The sequence below is a fragment of the Pipistrellus kuhlii genome, unplaced genomic scaffold (assembly GCF_014108245.1).
Source record: "Pipistrellus kuhlii isolate mPipKuh1 unplaced genomic scaffold, mPipKuh1.p scaffold_m20_p_10, whole genome shotgun sequence".
NCBI lineage: Eukaryota > Metazoa > Chordata > Mammalia > Chiroptera > Vespertilionidae > Pipistrellus > Pipistrellus kuhlii.
Genome location: NW_023425405.1, coordinates 12,430,865 through 12,449,295, shown reverse-complemented (window position 1 = coordinate 12,449,295; position 18,431 = coordinate 12,430,865). Strand labels below are relative to the sequence as shown.

At 41.8% G+C, this 18,431-nt stretch overlaps 1 protein-coding gene across 1 annotated transcript; it reads left to right on the top strand.

The window, feature by feature from the left end:
* Positions 1-698: 698 nt before the first annotated feature.
* Positions 699-18,174, top strand: ZC3HC1 (zinc finger C3HC-type containing 1). Its single transcript, XM_036426902.2, has 10 exons — positions 699-924; positions 3,745-3,856; positions 5,207-5,357; positions 5,841-5,924; positions 11,636-11,763; positions 13,191-13,348; positions 14,103-14,346; positions 14,891-15,103; positions 15,401-15,607; positions 17,756-18,174. Exons 1-10 carry the CDS (start codon positions 779-781, stop codon positions 17,822-17,824), a joined length of 1,512 nt encoding a protein of 503 aa, XP_036282795.1. The 5' UTR covers positions 699-778; the 3' UTR covers positions 17,825-18,174.
* The last annotated feature ends 257 nt before the right edge of the window (positions 18,175-18,431 follow it).

Below are 18,431 nucleotides of genomic sequence, written 5' to 3'. Positions count from 1 at the left end.
AAGTCCACTAAGAACTATGTCTCCTTTGTTCACTACGGTCATTGCAAGCTCCTAGGGCAGCGTCATAGGACACACCCAATAAATGTATTTACTGGGTAAGGGAGAAAGGTATTCAATAATGCCCAATGCCACAGACTTCTAAACCTACCTATAATACGGTTCCTAAGAAGGATTTTTTTTTAAGATTACTTTTTAAATATATATATATTTTTGATTTTTTACAGAGAGAAAGGGAGAGGGACAGAGAGTTAGAAACATCCATCAGCCACCTCCTGCACACCCCCCACTGGGGATGTGCCCGCAACCAAGGTACATGCCCTTGACCGGAATCAAACCTGGGACCTTTCAGTCCACAGACCGATGCTCTATCCACTGAGCCAAACCGGATTCGGCAAGAAGGATTCTAAATCATTTATTCTAAATCATTTATTCCTCACTTGTAAAAAGATAGAATTTAGGCAGGCCATTTAAGTTAATTACTTGAAAACTAAATTGGGCCCTTTGTTCCTGTTTAACTTGGAGAGACAGAGCTCTAAATTTCCCTTTATCCTCCCCCAAATGCTCTTGCATAAAGGAAACAATTAATTAAGGTTCCATCTAAACTCCAGCGGCTCCCCCCAAGCCCGCCCCGTGGTTACCAAGCCCTAAAATGGCCTGGGAGGGGTGGGTCCCGTGGGCATGCGCAGAAGGATACCTGCGGAAGGGGATCGTAACCTCCCCAGAACGGAAGTCCCCGAGCCTTCAAAGCCGCGGGGAAGTAATTCGGCGACGGACCAAGATGGCGGCGCCCAGCGAGGGGACGGCGTTTGCTGCGGGGATTGAAAAGACTTGGGGTGCAGTTGTTCGCTCCCCAGAAGGGACTCCCCAAAAAATCCGGCAGCTGATAGACGAGGGGATTGCCCCGGAAGAAGGAGGCACTGAAGCGTGAGTTCGCGAGTCCACCCTGGTCCAGCTCCGGCTCCTTGGAGAGGGTTGCCCGGCCTGTGGGGCTCCCCTGGGTGGGCGACTCTGGCGGCGAGGATGGCTTCGTCCCGTCATCGGAAAGAGACTGGGGTCACTATGGGCTTTAATCTTCTCGGGGTGTACGGGGTTGCCATAGTCAGGTTTTGGGGAGAAGGGAGAAAGAAAACAGCTATGTGCACCTGGTTGCTCTAAGTTGGACTTTTAAACCTTTTGTGAGCTGTGGGCGGCTTGGCAGCCTGCTAAGATTTATGAGTCCTTTCTCAGCGTAATATTTTTATATGCATAAAGTACATTACGTAGGATTATGCCCGGTCGGTGTGGTTCAGTGGGCAGCTTCGAACCACGCATCGGGAGGGGTTCAGGTCGGGGCACAGCCCCGGTTGCGGGCTCCGTCCCCGGCGGGACGGGCGGGGGGCAGCCCGTGGTGTTCCGCCTCCTCTCCCTGCCTCGGTCAGAGGAAATAAGTACATAATTACCTAGGATGCTAAAGGGAATCGATTCTGTTGAAATTCATTTATGAAGGTAGTAGAAAAAGGTAGTAATGCAGTCACATACTTCATTATAAACGCGTTGAATACTGTCTAGCCATAGGTCTTTTAAAAAATTTTATATCTTATTGATTTTTTACAGAGAGGAAGGGAGAGGAATAGAGAGTTAGAAACATCCATCAGCTGCCTCCTGCACACCCCCCACAGGGGATGTGCCGCAACCAAGGTACATGCCCTTGACCGGAATCGAACCTGGGACCCTTCAGTCCGCAGGCCGACGCTCTTATCCACTGAGCCATCAGTCTTTTAGCTGCCATAATTTTGAAGTAGTGATACCAGCATAAATATTTCAAAACACGTGCAGCCACCCTAATGTGACACAATGTCTGTAATTTCCATTCGTCACAAATACACAGGTATTGCTGATGCTGCTGCAGTTTTATTACCTTCATTCATAATTGGAAGAATGCTAAATTTCAGTTAGAGGTTAATAAAACAAGTGTCATTCTTTTCCCCCTTCTAAGTTTATGAATCCTGAGGTTTTTCCCAAGAACCGCACCTCCCTGAGGCTCTCTGAATCTCTGGGAAGAATTCTTACAAGAAATTCCTTTTGGTTACAGCAGTGGATGTAATCCTGTTTCTATTAAAATGACCTTTGTCTTCAGCAGTTCCGCCCAGTACCCCTCCCTGGGGGTTGTTGAAATACATTTCCCTGCAATTAAAGTAATTGTTTTTTGCTGGGAGGGTTTTCTCCCTGAAATTTTTTCATGCAGTTGCCTAAAGATCTTTGATTTGACTTTTCAAATTAGTAGTTTAGCTGCAGAGTGGGTATCAGTGATTGATCTAGGTAGCAATGCCAAGATTGTTTTCTCCTACTGTTTAACGAATTAAATGTCTAAGGTGGTCCAATTATATAATGCACAGAAGCCCAGTCTTATTTTGTGTTTCCTAAAGTTATACAAAATATAATTGGGGAACACGAGTGAACTAGAGGGACAGTTAGCCACAGTGGAGGTAGGGATTGCTTGGAACCTAGGTGTGGACAAACAAAAAAGAGACAGAAGGATTGGGATTCTATTTAGTAAATGCCATCATCCAAAACCCCTTTGGGGTACCTAGACCCTCAGGTGCCCAAGTCCTTTATATATAACTCGAGGCCCAATGCACGAATTTGTGCACAGCTGATCGTGCTGGCCCAATCGCCCCAGTCAGGCCAGGGAAAGGGGCCGTGGGCAGTTGGCCGGCCAGCCCCACCCCCTGGTCGAACTCCCAGTGGAGGGGACAATTTGCATATTAGCCTTTTATTATATAGGACGACATAGTGTTTGCATATAACCTGTGCACATCCCCCATATACTTTAAATCATCTCTAGATTACTTATCATGCCTAATATTATCTATCTATCTGAAAGCCTAAGTGGCCATCGCAACCAAAACAACTGAACAGATGACTGAATAGGCTGCATTGGGCGACCAGGTCGGCAGGGGGCCAGTTAGGGATGACCAGACCGGTGAGGGGGGCAGTTGGGGCAATCAGCTGGTGGGAGGGGGGGCAGTTGGGGTTGACCAGGCCGGCAGAGGGGGGCAGTGAGGGGCAACCAAGCTGGCATGGGGGGCAGTTGGGGCGACCAGGCTGCTTGGGGGAAGAGGGCAGTTGGGAACGACCAGGCCGGCAGGGGTGGCAGTTGGGGATGACCAAGGGGCAGTTAGGAATGATCAGGCAAGTAGGCAGGTGAAAAGTTAGGAGCCAGTGGTCTCGGATTGTGAGAGGTATGTCGGACTGCTGATTTAGACCGGATCCCAAACTGGCAGTCAGACATTGCCCGAGGGATCTCAGATTGGAGAGGGAGTAGGCTGGACTGAGGGGACCTCCCCCCATGCTCAAATTTTGTGCACTGGGCCTCTAGTAATGTAAATAGTTGTTTACTGAATCACTAGGAAATAATGACAAGAAAAGGTCTGTACATGTTCAGTGTAGACACAGTCATCATAGGCCTAACTACATAGTTCACGTCAGTAAAAACGTAACATTTCCCCCCCAAATATTTTATATCTGCAGTTGAATGAATCTGCAGATGTGGAACCTGTGGATGCAGAGGGCCTACTGTATTGTGAAACCACTGAAAATGTTATCAGAGGAATTGCATGACTGAAATGATTTTTAGCAAGGTTAAAATCCAGTGTGGTGTGGTTGAGGATGTGGAGTGCAGAGAAGCTAGATACAAAATGTTTAAGCAAAGTGATGCCATGATGCCACGGAAAAATTACCAGTAGCTCTGCCATTTTGTTTTAGGAAAGAGACATCTGCCACATTCCAGTCCGTTAATGGATCACCCCAAGCTGAACAGCCACCATTGGAATCTACAAGCAAAGAAGCCTTCTTTAACAGAGTGGAAACATTTTCTATATCCTTTTTTAGTTCATGCGAATTGTACTTCTGCCTGCTCCTGGAATTGTTATTCCCCAGGAATAACACTACTTAACACTACTTGCTCTGATGTTTTAAATTTAAGAATTTAACTTGGTAAGAAATCTTTAAAAATATATTTTTACTAGATGCCCAGTGCACGAAAATCATGCACTGGGGGTGGTGGGCTCAATCTGGCCTGTGCCCTCCCATAGTCTGGGAGCCTTTGGGAGCCCCCGGGCCTAAGCCAGCAGTCAGACATCCTTAGCGCTGTTGAGGAGGTGGGAGGGGTTCCCACCACTGCTGCGCTCACCCGCCTGAGCCTGGCTTCTGGCTGAGCAGTGCTCCCCCTGTGGAGCGCACTGACCACTAGGGGGCAGCTCCTGAGTTGTGTGTCTGCCACCTGGTAGTCAGTGCGTTTCATAGCGACCAGTCGTTCCCCCATTTGGTCAATTTGCATATTAGCCTTTTATTATATAGGATTGATTTCAGAGAGGAAGGGAGAGGGAGAGAAAGAGAAACACCATGATGAGAGAATCATTGATAGGCTGCCTCCTGGAGTCCAAAGCCCAGGCATGTGCTCTGGCTGGGAATCAAACTGACCCCTGAGCCACACCAGCTGGGTTTGGTAAGAAATTTTAAAGGAAAATTAGTATTGTAAAATGTTTTCTCTCAAAGGAACATTTTAGAAGACACAACCTTTTCCTTTTACAGAAAAAAGTAAGAGCCAGAGAGGAGAAGGAACAATAATTAAAATTTTTATATGTGTTTTCAAATATATTATCACATTTGATCTTTACTTAAACCTATGAAAATAAGGTATTATACTCAGGAAGAAGCAGTTCAGGTAGGTTGTGTGACTTGCCTACGGTCAACCTGCTAGCAAGTGGCAGAGGCGGGACTGTAGCATAAGGCTCTTGGCAACCAAACCTAATGTTCTTTTTGAGACTTCTATATTTTTTGTCTTTTTATAGATTTTCCTCTGTATGTTAGTTATCTATTGTTGCATAACAAATTACCCTAAACTCAGTGGCTTAAAACAACAGACTTATTATCTCACAATTTCTGTGGATCAAGAATCAGGCACAGTTTAGCCGAGTTCTCTGATTCAGGGTCCCTCGCAGACAGCAGTGAAGGTATGGGCTGGGGCTGTAGTCTCTCTCTGTCTCAAATGAAATAGATAAAAAAAATTTTAAATAAATAAAAATTGTTTTAATACTTTTTTTTACTGTGTTTTTCCTCAGTTTAATATATTTATTTCTATATACATAAAGAATAAGTGAAAGGTTTAATTTCTGACTTAATCAATTTAATGTACTTGCAGTGTTGTTTTTCTTAACATGAATACTCTTTGAAATGGGCAGGTAAGCCCCCTGAGCTGTCTCCACTTGTCTGTGCAAAATATGGCTGGGTCACAGTTGAATGTGACATGCTCAAGTGCTCCAGCTGTCAGGCTTTTCTCTGCGCCAGTTTACAACCAGCTTTTGATTTTGACAGATGTAAGTATAAAATACAAATTACATTTTTCTCCATATTCAATATAGACTCTGCTACTTTTTCTGAAAAGACTGGCCACTTGTTTGATTAAAGAATGTGTACTACTGTATATAACAACGTGATTTTGTGTTAGTTTTCACTGTATGAACTTCAGTCATTCTTTTTTTTTAAAACTAAACTAGAATGAACTTGGTTTTATTTATTCTGGGAAACTAACAGTAGTATGTTTACTTTATGGCTCCAAAATGTATACCTAGACAAAGAGACTTTAGGGTGCCTGCCTTATAAGATACATGATATTCTCTTTGTTACTGATCTTAGGATCTTCATTTAGAACGTGTTTTGTAGAAAATACTAAGATGTGCAGCTGCTAATATTTAATATATTTTATAATTTTCTTAGTTATTTTTATGTTTGAGTCTATACTCTTAAGGCTTTGAATCTCTATATTGTTTTTAAAGCTTCGTTTCCTCTGTGGGTTTCAGATAAGGAGCGATGTGCTGAGCTGAAGAAAGCCTTGTGTACGGCCCATGAGAAGTTCTGTTTCTGGCCAGACAGCCCCTCTCCAGGTACCTACTCCCAGGATTTCCCGTTTACCATCTCTTCTTGGTCATTGCATTTCTAATATTGTATATTGTATATTTATTTGTGAAAATAATATTTCAAATTCTTGGTCTTTATATTTGTGCTTTTCAAGAACTGACTTACATTCATTCATTTATTATGTTACTGCTTATCTTTATTAAGTGCATTTGACATGCCAAAGACTTAGCCATGCATACATTATCCCATTTAATCCTCATAGGGCCCTGGAATGTAAACATTATCAACCAAGTTTATACATACGCGCGCACGCGCATACACACACACACACACACACACACACACACACATATTGTTGTTTTCCCCCCTTACTCCCCTCTTCCAAAACCCCCTAGGTTCAACCCAGTTTTTAGGTGAGGAAACTGAGAATCAGAAGTCTTAAAACAGCCGAGACCAGTTTGGCTCAATGGATAAAGTGTCGGCCTGCGGACTGAAAGGTCCAGGTTCGATTCTGGTCAAGGGGATGTACCTTGATTGCAGGCACATCCCCAGTAGAGGGTGTGCAGGAGGCAGCTGATTGATGTTTCTCTCTCATCGATGTTTCTAACTCTCTATCCCTCTCCCTTCCTCTCTGTAAAAAATTAATAAAAGATATTAATAAAATAAAACAAAAGAAGAAGAAGAAGTCTTAAAACTAACTAGTGAGGAGTCATAACTAGGGTTATCTACTTTCGAACCCTCTGCCCTTCCTGTGATAGCAAGGAGCCCCATGTTCTACCTTGGCTTCCTTTGATGCACTAACAGCCCTAATGATGGCAGTTCGGTTGCTCACAGAACCCCAAATAACAGTGATTACAAACCTACAGTTTATCCCAGTAAAATGGCACAGTCTAACAACAGCCAAAGGTCCACAGTGGTCTGGACCAGCCAGGTGCCAGCACCTGTTCTCGCTGTATAAGGGCCATGGCAGGGGACACGCTTTCAAATCAGGAACCACTGATATGGGTGCAAAACACTAGAACAAGAGAGCCCAAAGTGAGATCTTAAGTGTGATTTTTTTTTTTACATATATGTATTTTGGTGGTTATATAACCAGCCTTAGCTGCAGAGCCCTCAGGTTACAAAATTCTTTGGACCAATGGTTACAGAGCAACACTGTTAATCCATATATTTCATCCTTGACCAGAAATCAGTGCCATGTAGATATCTTTTCTTTATTTTAGTAGGATAGTTGAGGCTCATTTTAGGGACACTGATAACTAGGAATATTCCACGAGTGACCACAAAGAGGAAAACAATGGATAGAAGGTGACATGAGTGCCATCTACTAATATATGAAGAAGTGATAGAAAAGGGATTATTATTTTTTAAATATATTTTTTATTGATTTTTCACAGAGAGGAAGAGAGAGGGATAGAGAGTTAGAAACATCGATGAGAGAATCATTGATCAGCTGTCTCCTGCACAGCCCCCACGGGGGACGTGCCCGCAACAAAGGTACATAACCTTGCCTGGAATCGAACCCGGGACCTTTCAGTCCGCAGGCCGACGCTCTATCCACTGAGCCAAACCGGTCCCGGCAGAAAAGGGATTATTTATTTATTTATTTAAGGAAAGGGATTATTAAAAAATAATATTTTAAAGTGAAAATGACAACACTTTGTAAAGTATGTGATTGTTTAACTATATGCTGTACACCGGAAAATAATACAAAATAATAAGGAATATAAACTGTAATTGAAAAATTAAATTTAAATAAATTAAAATTCTGAGATCCAAATTTTTAGTTTTAAGTTATGGAGAAGACAGTCTTAGAAGATGCCTCTGAAATTAATAGATGATACTATGTACATGGGAAATCCCTCAGGCTGTCTGACTGCCTCACCAGTGAGTAAGGTAAACAGAAGGAAGTCACTGATGCACACCAAGTGGATAGTGTAGCTTTCTCCTAGCTGGCTTTGGTCTCTAAACATTCAATTTGCCTACAGTAGATTTAGGAGCACAAATGGTTATGGTATTAAATATTTAAAATAATTTTAGCCCCTTGCAAATTGATACAATATAGCCATGAATTTATTTTAATGTTATCTTTATGAAATATGGTACATGAAAAGAGAATGTTATTGGAGTAAATTGTAGGTAAGTTTCCCAGGTAGTGTGATTTGGGGAAAGGTTTTTTTAAATATATTTTATTGATTTTTTTACAGAGAGAGGAAGGGAGAGGAATAGAGAGCTAGAAACATCAATGTAAGAGAAACATCAATCAGCTGTCTCTTGCACACTCCCTACTGGGGATGTGCCCTCAACTAAGGTACATGCCCTTGACTAGAACCTAACCTGGGACCCTTGAGTCCACAGGCCTGTGCTCTATCCACTGAGTCAAACCAGTTAGGGCTGAGGAAAGGCTCTTGAAAGATAAAAGCTTCTAGTGCCTCACTGAAAAAAAGGGAAGATGACTGTAAGAAGGATTTCCTGCTATTGGCCTGTGCAGTACAACAAAACTGTAAGAAAGATTTCCTGCCTATTTCATTGTGCAGTGCAACAAAACTCAGTCCTATGAGGATGAATTCATCTCAGGCCAGTGTGCTCAGGCCAAGTTTTTAAGGGTCTGCCTAGAACTCTTGGTGAATCCCAACTCTACTTGCTATACACTTCTTTCTTGATCCTGTTCATAACTTCAGCCGCCACTTACTTACAAACCTCTAACTCCTATCCAGACCCCTCTTTGGAGCTTGAGTTCTATCTTTCTAAACATTTCTACTTAATATTTTGCAGGAACCTAGAACTCAACATAAACAAAACTAAATTCTTCATCTGATAATTAATACTTGGTTCTCTTATATTTTCTTCATGTTGGTAGAGGACACTAATCTCCTCTTCCAGTTGTGGTAGCCAGCACCCTGGAAGTCACCTTACATGTCTTCCCATTTCCACCACCTCCCCTGGTCAGTCCATTCTCCTCTTAAGATCTCAAATAGGACCTTCCAATTATACTATCCCTGGGTTTGGTTCTTTAACATTCAAGAGACTTGAGTGGAGAAAGGAATACCCACAAGTATTTATACATTAATGCTTACATTAAGTATATTCAATAAATACAATTTTGAAGGTAATATTTTTCTAACACGTAATAATTACAAACTAAACTAAATTCCTTTAAAATTTTTAAATCATAATCACTATTTTACTAGGACTGATTGTTTTGAACATATTAAACACTAAAAGTAGACACATATTCACATTTTAATTATAAAAGGTATATTTAAACTCACGTTAAACATTTGCATGATGGGTTCATTTCTTCCCTTTCACCTTTGTAAGTTTTTATTAGTATGTTATTTTTTTCTAAATATATTTTTATTAATTTTAGAGAGGAAGGGAAAAGATGGAGAGATAGAAACATCGATGAGAGAAATATCATCGATAGACTGCCTCCTGCATGCCCGCAACTCAAGCACATGCTCTGATGGGGAATCGAACTGTGACCTCCTGGTTCATGGGCTGACGCTCAACTATTGAACCATACTGGCTAGGCTATGACCCTGTTTCCCCGAAAATAAGACAGTGTCTTATATTAATTTTTTCTCCCAAAGTTGCGCTACGTCTTATTTTCAGGGGATGTCTTATCTTTCCATGCGCTAGGTCTTATTTTCGGAGGATGTCTTATTTTCGGGGAAACACAGTAGTACTTTAAGTTTGCAGCAATCAGACCAGACCCCAAATTAGGAAAGGATGATCAGAATGATGTTAGGACCTGGGGCTTCTTCTCCCAAATATGTCAAACCTAAGCCACTAGTCATTCAAACAAGTTTCCTTTTTATTTTTATTTTATTATTTTTATTTTTTAATATATTTTTTATTGATTTCAGAGAGGAAAAGAGAGAGACATCAATGATGAGAGAGAATCATTGGTTGGCTGACTACACATGCCACACTGGGAATTGAGCCTACAACCTGGGCATGTGCCCTGACCGGGAATCGAATCGTGGCCTCCTGGTTGCTCAACCACTGAGCCATGCCAGCTGGGGATCCTTTTTATTTTTAAACCTCACTTAGTTTTTTAAAGTCCATACTTTTTCCATTGCTTTAGTTTTTATAACCTGACTTTTCTAGTGAAATGATGATGCATCATTTTAAATTGATATCATATGTTTTGACATATTTGGTTACTTGCAACAACTTTAAATAATTTAATAATATTAAAGATCAAAATTTGGTTGCTAATGATAGACTAAGTGGTGGACAAAAATGCTACCGCTGCTATTTTTTTGGGGGGGGGGGGCCCTTTTAATAAAAAAACTGAAAAAGATTTTTATTTATTTATTTTTTTAAGCAGCCTATTGTGGTATAATTGACATAAAACTGCCCATATTTAGGTATACAATTTGATAAGTTTTGACAAGTTTGTACACTCAGGAAACTGTCACTACTGGAATTCTACTTAACTGCATGAGTTTATATTCATTTTCCCAATCTAATGCTGTATATGGTATTATTGTACCACCATAATGAGGTTTTTAATTTTTTTAAATGAGGTTTCATTCATCATTTAGAGTTTTAAAATACTGATTATCTTTTTCTATCCTTATGCCACTGGTATCTTATAGGGATTATTATTTTATATCACTTTGATGTCTGCTAAGCTTATTTCTTTGCATCCAAAGACCCCGTACAATCTGTACTCCTAACTAATGCGTGTTATCTATAACATCACTTTCTTCTTTAAAATAATCTTTCAGTAATTTCTTATTTTTTTATTTTTCTTGATGTTAGAGAGAGAGAAACATTGATTTGTTTGACCACTTAGTTATGCATTCAGTGGTTGATTGGTGTATGTGCCCTGACTGGGGATCAAACCTGCAACCTTGGCGTGTTGGACCAATGCTCTAACCAACTGAGTTACCAGGCCAGGGATTCAGTAATTTCTCATCACATACATTAATGAAGTCGTGGTCTGGCCACTGACTACATGAACTTTATCTCCTGCTACTCTCCCCATAGGCATACCATGTTCCAATCCTGTGAAACTACTTAGAATTCCCCATATGTGCCATTCTTGGGTCTTTGCTTTTACACACTATTGTTGGTCTTTCAAATTCAGCTTAGACTTGACTGCTTCTGAGAAACTTTTTCTGAAACTCTACTTTTTAAACAAAGTCACAGAAATATCATCACCACCCCATAAAAAAACCCCACAAAAAACAACTCAGTAGCCCTGGCCGGTGTGGCTTAGATGACTGAGCATCTTCCCGTGCACCCAAAGGCCGTCAGTTCAATTCCTGGTCAGGGTTGTGGGCTCAATCCCAGTAGGAGGTGTGTGGGAGGCAGCCACATGTTTCTCCCCCTCTTTTAAAACCAATAAAGACATATTGTTTAAAATCAATAATTGTTAATATTATAAAATATCAGTTTTACATATCCCATGTGTTTTTTTATTTGTATGTTTTTAATCCTCACTCAAGGATATGTTTTTATTGATTTAAGAGAGAGGAAGGGAGAGTGGGAATGAGAGAAACATGGATCAGTTGCCTCTTGTACCAGCCCTGACGAGAATCGAAGTTGCAACCTAGATATGTTCCCCAACCGGGAATTGAACCCACAATTTTTTTTTTTGGTTTACAAGACGATGCTCTAACCAACTGAGCCACCTAAGTGGGGCTCCCCACAGCATTATACTTTTTTTTTATTTCTTTTATAATTTGCACCAATATAATCCTCCAGTCTATTTTTTCCACAGATCGATTTGGGATGTTGCCATTGGATGAGCCTGCTGTTCTTGTTAGTGAGTTCCTAGATCGGTTTCAAAGCCTTTGTCAGTTGGACCTTCAGCTTCCTTCCCTGAGGCCAGAGGACTTGAAAACTATGGTGAGTTTTTCTTGACTAGCCTCCCGTGGCCTCACTTGTCGCCAGCGTGTGTATATGAAGCATTTCTTTTCATGACAAGAGGACACAGATCGCTCTGAAGAGAACCACTGGTTTGTCACTCAATTGTCCTTTTTCAGTTTTCATCAGGAAGGTGACTATTGAGCCTGGCCGGTGTTTCTCAGTGGTTGTCCACCCACAAATCAAGAGGTCACAGGTTCAGTTCCTGGTCAGGGCACATGTACAGGTTGCGGGCTCAATCCCCAGTGTGGGGCATGCTAGAGGCAGCCGATGAATCTTTCTCTTTCATAGATGTTCCTATCTCTCTATCCTTCTCCCTTCCTCTCTCTAAAATCAGTTTTCTAAAAAACATTAAAGAAAAGAAAAGAAAGGTGACTATTAAGTGTTTAAGTAAATAGGTTCCATTTAAATTTTCAGATATGATTCTTTAAGTGGCATAAATTCAATTTTATCCTGATTTGTTACTTAAACTATTTAACAGAAGGTGCTGAAATGTTATTTCATATGGTTTATTGAATATCATTTCCCAAAGAAAGTGCTAGAGGAGAAGTTACAAACTCCCTTCTCTCTTGTGAGTAGAAGTCTTGAAATGTTGCTCGTCTGTACTTTGAATCTTTACTGACCCATTTCCTCTCCTTGTAAGTACTATAAAAACAAGCTTCATTGTAGGAACTAGAAGCTATTATTTTGCTTCTTTAAATTGAGAGGTGGTTATGGACTTTAGCATCAAACCTCTGATGCCTGTTACAAATCTCACTCTGTCCCCAGCCAAGGTAATTTTTTAAATTCTCATCTGAGGATATGGGTTTTTTCCAGAATTAATTTTGAGAGGGAGGAAGGGAGAGAGAGAAGTTGATGTGAGAGAGAAATATCGATTGGTTACCCCGACCAGGGATCAAATTCGCAACCTAGACATGTGCCCTGACTGGGATTGGGACCTGCAACCTTTTGGTGTATGGGACGATACTCCAGTCCACTGAGCCACCCAGCCAGGCCCAAGGCAGTTTCCCTCCACCCTGTCATGGTTCTTTAAAAACTGTGGTAAGCTGTGTTCTGTCAAAAAGTAAATCCAGTGTCAGGCCAAGATACACACAGTGACCTTTTTTCATTATTTGAGTTTGAAGTTTACAGGTTTCAGAGAAAATGTGCAGTTAGTAAACTGAAAACAAATTGGTACTATGAAAAGATTTGGTGGTTCCTTACTCAGTCAGCAGATCCGGGGCAATTCAGAAAGCTGTGTGCTGCCGTAGTGCTGTCCCAGGACATCTTCTTAATGAAGAGAACTGTCTACATGTTGGTCATTTCTGTCATGATTTTTGCCTTGAATTATGTAGGTGTATCATTATGTATAATTTTCTTTTCATGGTGACTAAAACAAAGCTTTTTTTGTTGTTGTTGTTCCTTTGTAGTGCTTTACAGAAGACAAGATCAGTCTTCTCCTGCACCTACTTGACGATGAACTTGACCATGGGACTGATGAGAGAAAAACTGCCACCAAATTAGGCTCAGATATCCAAGTGCATGTCACTGCCTGTATTCTCTCTGTGTGTGGCTGGGTAGCATGTAGGTTAGTCAGCAAATTTGGCTGGGGGACATCATACACTCATATACTTCAGTCACTAATAGCACTTGGAGATCACATGGTGTTTCCTAATAGGAAAGTAGAAACAGAGAGAAACTGAAGAGGTAGGGGCATGGAAGATAGTTAAAATCAGTAACAAAGCCAGAGTTAGAACTAGGAAATTTTTAAACATACCTGAACTTTGTTCCTTTCACTGTCACTTCCCAGCTGGGAATTGTATTCCTATAAACAATGAAGTTCCTTTCTACTTTCAGAAAGGAAGGAAAATGAGTTCAGTTGATAAAAACTAGCAAAGGAAACACCAGCTGGAGTCTTCTAGGCCCCCATTTTGGTGTTCCCATTCTAGCTGCTTTGGCGTAGAGTCCCTCTGAGATGGAAGACTGTCAGAACCGATATTGATTCATTTTAATATGTTTTCTTTGGTAGATGCAGGAATAATTTTCATTTAAAAGGGAAAAGTTTTAAAAGGGATAGGGAAATTTATAAAACGTAACTTTTAAGAGTCTTGCCATAGAAGAGCACTCCAAGACTCCTAAGTGTTTCTATAGGAAATAAATGAGGGGTGATGACCTTGGGGGTCCTGAGCTCAGAGGATTGGGGCCCCGGAGAGGACGTGCTCCCAGTCACTGGGCCGTTTCAGAGATTTGTTGGATGAGATAAAGCACACTTGCAAATCATTACACTTAGTCCCTTGGAAATAATACCCTTTGAGAAAACTTCCTTTTCTGTTCCTGCCTAGTTCTTCCTTGGAACCCATGCAGCTCTCCCTGATAACGTGTTCACACTGTATGAGGAAAGTGGGGCTCTGGGGCTTCCAGCAGATTGAGTCATCCATGATCGACCTGGACACATCCTTTGTCATGACCAGCTCCCCGATCCCTGGCCCTGAGGGCCGGCCGGAGCGCTTCCTCTTGGTGCCCGAGTCTCCTCGCAGGATGGTGACTCGGAGCCAGGATGCCACGTCTTCCCCAAGCTCAGAGCAGGTATGGACTTAATTGGCTTGTTTGGGGTGAACTTGTTAAAAACAGCATTCTTGGCCCTGGCCAGATAGCTCAGTTGGTTAGAGCATCATCCTGATACACCAAGGTTGCAGGTTCAATCTCCAGAAAGGGGATATACAAAAATGAATCAATGAATGCATAAATAAATGAAACAACAAATCAGTGTCTCTTTCTCCCACTTCCTATCCTCACCCCCTTCTTCCCTTCTCTCCCTTCCCCTCTCTCAAATCAATAAGTAACATTTAAAAAATAAAAACAGCGTTCTTGCCAAAAATGTTGTTGGTGGAAAAGTTGGAAGTTAACTTAGGAGTCAGTTCTAACCACATTGATACCACATAATGGTTTTATTTACCAATTGCAATGGAAAAGCTAGATTCATTGTTTTGTATAGAAATCTGATATTCTCAGAAACTAAATTTTTACCATTTAAACTCTAAAGTACTTACACCTGCTTCTAGAAATATTTCTCCTGACCATAGTCACTAAGAACATTGGTGTACTTCCATTACCATCTCCCCGTCCTCAGGCCGAAAGGAGCCCAGGACCCATCTTCTCTCGGACTCGGAGCTGGGACTCCTCCAGTCCTGTTGACCGCCCTGAACCAGAGGCCGCTAGCCCCACCACCAGGACCCGCCCAGTGACCCGGAGCATGGGGACGGGAGACACCTCTGGCCAGGAAGTGCCATCCAGTCCACTTCGGAAAGCCAAACGAGCCCGCCTCTGCTCATCCAGCAGCTCGGTGAGTCCACTGCACCTGCGGAGATCCCTGAGCACAAAGAGCAGGCAGCACAGAGAAGCAGGTGTGAGCTCGTCCTGTAGCTAAAGGTTAACTGTATGAATAAGTTTAACGATGGGAAACCAAAGGGAAACATTTAAGGGTTTTGTCATTTGTTTCTTTGGGATGGATTCTGGAAAGGTAATAAATATGTCAGGGGTCGGACAGCAGTGAGCTAGAGGAAAAGACCAGACAACTAACAGTGCCTCTGAATTTACATAGCACTACGCTCCATTTAACACCGTTCTCCTCCTCCATCAGGACACGTCTTCACGAAGCTTCTTTGATCCCACCTCTCAGCACAGAGACTGGTGCCCTTGGGTGAAGATCACACTTGGCAAGGAAGCCAGGGAGAATGGTGGAACTGAGGAAGATGCCAGCGCCCTGGCAGAACCAGGCTGGAAGGCAGTGCTGAACATCCTCTTGGCCCACAAGCAGTCTAACCAGCCAACGGAAACAGATGCCCTGGTGAGATGAGCCGTTGTCCCGAGTGTGTGAGGCACTTGCCGTTTATGGGTTGAGGAGCGGAGCTCAGTCCTATAATTAGCACCCTGCCTGCCCTCAGCTTTCGTAAGTCAAGTCAGACTCCGTCTGGTTTCATCTTGGAGAACAGGCATGGAGCTGGTTCTGTCTTTCTGCATTTTAGCATATGGCATTCTATCAGGTTCTGAGAAATTCTTGGTCTTCTCCACTAGAATGTCTCAAAGGGAAAAGGAATAAAGAAATAGAAGTAGATAAATAGGCAGCTGCCCCGGCCTCATGTTGCAGAACAGCTGCTTTTTCCATCTGTTGCTGTCACTGGCATTTGGAGTCAGGCCCGTTAACTTAGCTTCCTAGAGCACCGTGCTCTGGCACCAGGACTGCAGTTTCATTCTCACAGTGGGCAGGTTACTTTGCCCTGAGACACAGCCCCAGACTTGTGCGCTGAACCTCAGCTAACCATCGCAGTCATGGCTGCTGCCAGTCACAAAACATGGGGAAGCGCCAGTCCATCATGGCAGCTGAGAAAACAGGTCAGGTGTTTGCTCTGTGCAGAGACTGGAAGTGATAAGAGGTGGGCATTCAGGAACCATGACAACTGGATTCTCTTTTCTTTGCTGGCTCATTCCCCAAGTTGCCTTGTAGCCTGCCTGGTATAAATATAAGAATTTCTGACCTCTGTTTCCTCCAAAGACAAAGTAAAATAATACCTGACAGATGTTTACAAGAAGCATTTCCAGACATGGTGCTGTAGGGTCACAGGATTGCACTGGGAGGAACACAGCGATGCTAAAAGCCCAAGAAAGTGCCCTTAGTAAATGTACGCAGGAAGGTTTTTCCAAGTCTTTGCAGGAAAAATAATCTGCATTTTTCCAACTTAAAAACTTGAAAATATATAAAGCTATCTGAAGAATAAATATTTGACCTTCCTCTCAAATAGGAGAGATTAAATCTATCTTTGCACATAAATTCTCTCTGCCTAGAGCTTCATGAAATAATGGTTCTGCCAGTTTTTATTAACTTCCTCTCTCACTTCAGACTAACAGGAAATCCCATAGGACCCTTTTTCTTTTTTTTGGTAGTGGGAAAAGTGGGCCTCATAATTGGCTCTGGGCTCCAGGACTATTGAAATCCTTTTTGGCAGCTTGTCTTTTAACCCCCCCACAGCTGCTATGACTGGGAAATACAAAGCTTAATGAGGCTGTGGTAAGGGATCTTGATGTTGGAAAAAAGTTTACACTATTCAACTTGCTTGTTTCAACTTTCTCTTTATTAACTAAATCACTCTCGGTCTCTAGTGAAAGCTCAAACTTTTCCCTCTGGGACTTTATTTTATTGAGACACTCATCCACAAAGAGGATAAGAAAACAGTGAAAGTGTCATTATGTCAGAAATCGGGGCGGGGGTGACTTTATGGATTATCTTGTTAGATATTGTTTGTGCTCTCATTGCTCTGACTCAAAGGCAGAGAGAACCAAGTGTTCCAAATCACTGAGAACTTTTTTATCTTTTAGAGAATTGTTTTGTCTCCCGGTAACACCATTTCTCAGAATCGCACATCACTTCATAGGCAGGATCAAGTGGCAATGAGACTCTTCCTATTATTAGCTCTGCTGGCTAAAACATGAAGCTGAGAAGACCAAGGTTATAGTTTAAACTCTTAATGGTCACTTAACTTTGTTTTATTCCCTCACCGTGGATTATATTATTAACTCCAGCTAGGCATCACGTAAATGTGAATCCTAATTCACAAGAAATAATGAACTAGTACCAATTCAGCATCACAGAGGAGAAACCAGAGCAAAAGTGTGCTGCACTCGGGTGGGTCAGAAGTGCCATCCTCACGTAGAAAGATTAGGACAGATACAGATATTTGGAGAGAAGACATGAGCCGTATTTTAGAAACTTAAAGTGTGATAGCAAGAGTTAACAGTAGAACACAAGCTTCTTGATTTTTACTCTGGCTTTAGGTGTATATTATGTATAGCGCTATGTAAAGTTAACTTGTTTTATTCAAACTTGGTTATATCTAGATCATTGTTGGAGAAAGGTACAGACCAAGCCTTAATGCTGTTATGTATCCTTCATCTCTGTGAAAAAAGTTTAATCTCTAATAATGAGCTTTTCTACCCATAGAGTCTGTCTGAGAAATCAAGGAAAGTATTCCGAATATTCCGGCAGTGGGAATCTTTATGCTCATCCTGAAGATATTCCAGCCCTTCCCGGAGAGAAGTGGAATGAGTGACGTTGAAAAATAAAGCATGGATCTCCTTTGATCAGCTGATGCTAAGTTTTTCTCCATTCTGGTTTAATCAAAGGGAGCTCCTGCCCTTTCAGAGGCAATGAGTGTCACCGTCTGCATCTGACTGAGGGGAAACCCGTTCCCACACGGGCATGCGGACCTGATGAGGCACAGCAAACCTTGTTCTGTGAAACTAGGTGGAAGGCCAAGTTCATGAGCACTTCCAGTGTCTTTAGTGTGAGGCAGTGATTTAAGGACTCATATATCCCAAGAATATGACTCCGTATTAATAAAATTTTTGTTAAAATTTTAATGCTGGACAGTTGTTTTCCTTCTTGCCTTCTGGGCTGATGTAAAGGAAGCAGAAACAAAATTTCAGTGGATCAGAAAACAGTCAAATTCTTAGTTTTTGTATTAGCTGCAAAGCCTAAAATTTATTTGTGGTTCTAGTCAAAGAAGTATTCCTAAACCAGAGCCAAGATGATGTCCATTATGTCACCAGGAATATCTCCTGATGTCTCCAATGAGTAGTAAGCTGATCATTCTCTCTTCACTTTAATGCTAACAATA

Coding starts and splice junctions, on each gene's coding strand:
- ZC3HC1 (XM_036426902.2), top strand. CDS start 779: ATGGCGGCGCCCAGCGAGGGGACGGCGTTTGCTGCGGGGATTGAAAAG. Junction 3,857..5,206: donor ACAGAGTGGAAACATTTTCT/ATATCCTTTTTT, acceptor TAACATGAATAC/TCTTTGAAATGGGCAGGTAA. Junction 11,764..13,190: donor CAGAGGACTTGAAAACTATG/GTGAGTTTTTCT, acceptor GTTCCTTTGTAG/TGCTTTACAGAAGACAAGAT.